The sequence below is a fragment of the Nicotiana tabacum genome, chromosome 4 (assembly GCF_000715075.1).
Source record: "Nicotiana tabacum cultivar K326 chromosome 4, ASM71507v2, whole genome shotgun sequence".
Taxonomy (NCBI): domain Eukaryota; kingdom Viridiplantae; phylum Streptophyta; class Magnoliopsida; order Solanales; family Solanaceae; genus Nicotiana; species Nicotiana tabacum.
Window position 1 is genome coordinate 89,974,223 of NC_134083.1, and position 4,134 is coordinate 89,978,356.

General features: G+C 38.3%; 1 protein-coding gene across 1 annotated transcript; it reads right to left on the minus strand.

Moving 5' to 3' along the window:
- Positions 1-344: 344 nt before the first annotated feature.
- Positions 345-3,452, minus strand: LOC142180032 (receptor-like protein Cf-9). The gene has a single exon (XM_075250951.1). It carries the CDS (start codon positions 3,450-3,452, stop codon positions 345-347), a length of 3,108 nt encoding a protein of 1,035 aa, XP_075107052.1.
- Between the last annotated feature and the right edge of the window lie 682 nt (positions 3,453-4,134).

Genomic DNA, 4,134 nt, shown 5'->3' on the forward strand with positions numbered 1-4,134 from the left:
AATGCCTGAATGAGAAGTTATGTTTTGACAGAAACCAACGGGAGGACGTAACCTGTTAATTTTGGGATGCAGTTTAGGTTTGACACATAATTTAGAGATGGAATGTGAGAAGGAATACAAAAAGTTGCCAATTTCTGCAGCATTGTCCAAAAGAGAACATACTCCTAGAATATTCCTTTTGTTCTTTCTTTTCCTCTCTTTTCATTATTAGCTTACAATGCAAAGAACCCCAATTTATAACCCCAGTAAATATAACACACCTAAGAACAACAGAAGCATTAGCAAAAATTGTCAATGCAGCAATGCATGAAATTTACAAATACTAGAAGCCACTTGTTATTACTTCATCCTCTTCTTTTCCGACGTCTTCTCTTGGCCTCAATTTTCTTAACCATCCTGTATCCTTCTTCGTTGACAATTCTCACAAACCATTTTGGTCTCCCTGTTAAGAAAACGACATATCCCATAAACAATCCAAACACCATTCCACAACCATATCCTATTACCACTGCTCTCCAATCCATAAACCCTGGATCATCTTCTTCTTCATCGGCCTCAAATGAAGGAGGTTGTTGCGGCATCTCATTATCTCCACAATTTCTTGACAAAGGAAATCCACATAATCCAGCATTTCCTGAATACGAGTCATTTTCAAATGTATCAAGCTGTGGACCTCTAGGTATGCGTCCGATCAGATGGTTCTGTGAGAGATTCATGACAGCAAGAAAGTTCATAGTTGCAAGTTGTTGTGGAATCTTCCCTGAGAGTTGGTTTGACGACAGGTCTAACGATTCAAGAACTGATAAATTTCCAAAGGACTGAGGTATTGGACCAATAAGTCTGTTATGTGACAAATTCAAAGCTCGAAGTGACCTAAGATTGCCAATGTATTTTGGTATATCACCTTCAAATTTGTTACTTGAGAAATCAATGGTTGCAAAGATAGAAAGAATCCTCACAATTTCAATCTGCTGCCCTTTTATAGACACTGTCACGGAATCATGGTATAGATCTTCTCCAATATACAATGTAGGAGTTCCCGTTCGATCTGATATCATCATGGCTTTCAGGTTTCTGAAATACCTTTCTGGAAAATTCCCAGTGAAGTCATTATAAGAGAGATCAAGGATTTTCAACTTAGAGAATAAGACTTGCTTTCTTGAAGTGGTAATCGGGCCGTGTAACCTATTGGATCTCAAACTGAGAACATGTAGCCTAGGAAGTGTTCCCAACCATTTTGGAAATGTATCATTCAACAAGTTTTCTCCAAGATCAAGTACCTCCAGCGCTCTGCAATTGGCCAGGGTTTGTGGCAATGTTCCTTCTAGTTTATTATTCCGCAAATTGAGACTTCTCAAAGTACTTTCCCTGCCAAACTTTGTTGGAACTGTCCCATGAAATTGATTATCGTGCAGGTCCAACACTGAGAGACTCCTGCTCATGTTTACCAAACATTTTGGAATTACTCCACTCAAGCTGTTACTGGACAAATCAAGAATCACAAGGGTACTCATCCTGCATAACGGTGAAGGTAACTTCCCGGTGAAGTTATTTTTTGAGACTATGAAGAGGAACATGCAGGGAGGTGGAGCGGGTAGTTCTCTTTGAATCAAGTTCGATCCAAGATCAAGATAAACAAGATTTTCAAAGTCATGAAGTGGGTTAATAGCAGTTAGAAAATTGCTTGAAAGATTCAGATAAAACAATGAGCTTTGCCAATCAGACCACGCCCAATCAGGAATTTTGCCATAGATCTTGTTGTTGGAAAGATCTAATTGACCAATTCTCGTTGCAGCTTGTAAGAAATTTAATTCCCTTATATTGCAGGAAGATGCATACAATCTTCCAATAGAACTCGGCAAGGCCATATGTTTGTGGCTGGAAAACACCGACAGATTGTTAAAAGAAAGACCAAGACGTCTAAGTTGTTTGCAGTTTGAAAACATACCAATGTCTAGACCACCAGAAAAGTTGTTCGTAGAAAGATCTAGTGTTGTCAAGTTCACAAGTTTGGAGAATGATCTTGGGATAGGTCCATGCAGCTTATTGCCACCAACATCAAGAACTTCTAGCAAGTTGTATCCAAATTCCTTAAGTTGACCAGTAAGATGATTGGCTCTCATCTGTAAGAATTTTAAGGAAGGAAGATCAAATATCCAAGATGGTATTTCCCCAGTAAGCAAGTTATCTGATAGGAAGAGCAAAATGAGGTTTGGGAATCCAGTGGCGATAGAAGGAATAGGACCAGCAATTGAACAATTAGAGAGTATTAAACTCTCCAGCTTTGTTAGGTTTGTAACTGAGGATGGAAACAACCCTGTGAACAAGTTATCTGCAAGGGATAAAGATTTGAGCTTGGTGAAGTTACTGAAAATATTTGGAATATCACCACTAAAGTTGTTAGATGAAATATCAAATTCAACTAGTTGCACCAGATTTGAGATTGTTGATGGCAGTGAACCATTGAAGTTGTTCGAGAAGAGGCGCAAATTATTGAGCTTTGTTAGATTCCCTATAGATTGAGGAATGGTTCCAGAGAAGTAGCAACTTGAGAAATCTAGGAAACTTAAAGAGCTGAGATGACCAATAGCATCTGGTACATTCCCGGAAAAGCCTGATGAAGAAAGATCTAACTCCGTTAAAGAGCTGCTACTGTTCCACTTAATCTTTGGCAAATGTCCCGTGAGATCCGAGTTGCTTCCTAAGTTAAGCTTTTGTAGTTTTGGCAAATGAAAATTTTCATCAGGGATTTTCCCAGACAATTCTGTGCTGGGAAGATTCAGAACAGCCAAGGAAGAGGAAAAGTTTGATGGGAGTGCTGAAGAGATGTATGTAAAGGTGAGGTAAAGCTCCCTTAGTTGAGTTAAGTTTTGAAGGATCAATTTGAAAGTGTGAGGTCCAAATCTCAACTCCTCAAGATTTTCGGAAAGATCAAGTGAAATCAAGTTAGATAGATATGATACTTTTGAAGGTACTCTGCCTGAAAAACCAGAATTCGAGAGATTAAGATGTGCCAAACTTGGAAACCAGCCAAATTTGCTTGAAATTTGGGAAGGGGAGAAATCATTGTATGCTAAATTAAGCTTTTGCAGATTAGAAAGCTGGAAGAGGGTGCTGTTGGAATCAATTGTTCCATGAAGTTGGCTGCAACTAAGATCAAGACCGGTTATTTGACCTGTAATTCTATCACATGTTACTCCATCCCAGGTACAACAATCAGTGCTGCTATTCCAAGAAAATGTCTTTGGGTAGGCAATGTGACCATTTGAATCACAATCAGCAGAAGCAGAGTCATCTATGGCCAATTTAAACTTCAATTGTTGCAAAGCCAAGCTCTGGTCTTGGCGGCATAAATGATTTGAAAAAGGAATGTTAGACGAAAAAACAAATGGATAATGTAACACAGAAACAAGAACAAGAAATAAGCATCCCATCTGCAAAAATTGAATCATCTTCAGTCTTCGGATTCAACAAATAATGCAATAAGATTCAATATTACCTCTTTATAGAGTATATTGCATCAGCATCTGCAAGTGGGAGAATGTATGAATAATTCAAACGGGGACAAGAGCAAGATTTTATGCCAGCAAGATAATAATGGAATTAATGATTGCAGTTGTAAAAGTTGACAAAACACCTTTACTTTCTTATCCTTCTAGTCCTACGAAGACATGGATATTAATGGAGTTCGGAACCAAAATGTGGTTCTTTTGGACTCAAAGAACCAAAATGTGTGGAAAAACAATATAGTGAAATATATATAACGCCCTTTTAAGGGCGCTATACCTTAACGGCCGTTTGTCCGTTAAGGTATAGCGCCCTTTTAAAAGACGCTATAGTTGAACCTGAAAAGAGCAGGAAGGTATAGCGCCTTTTATTAAGACGCTTGTCACGACCCAAATTTTCCCTCCGTATAACGACGTGACGGCACCTAGTCTCTACGAATAGGTAAGCCTAACATTCGTGGAATAATAAAATGAAAACAAAATTTTAACACCTAACTGTTCAAAAATACACAGTAAATCCCAAAACCCGGAACATCGTGAATCACAAACTACAGAAGGAAAAATCTAGTGTCTCTATACATCATAGTCTAACAAGGAAAAATACAGAAGATAATGGACATGAGAAAGA

Excerpts from the sequence above, each read along its gene's own strand:
- LOC142180032 (XM_075250951.1), bottom strand. The coding sequence starts at position 3,452 with ATGATTCAATTTTTGCAGATGGGATGCTTATTTCTTGTTCTTGTTTCT.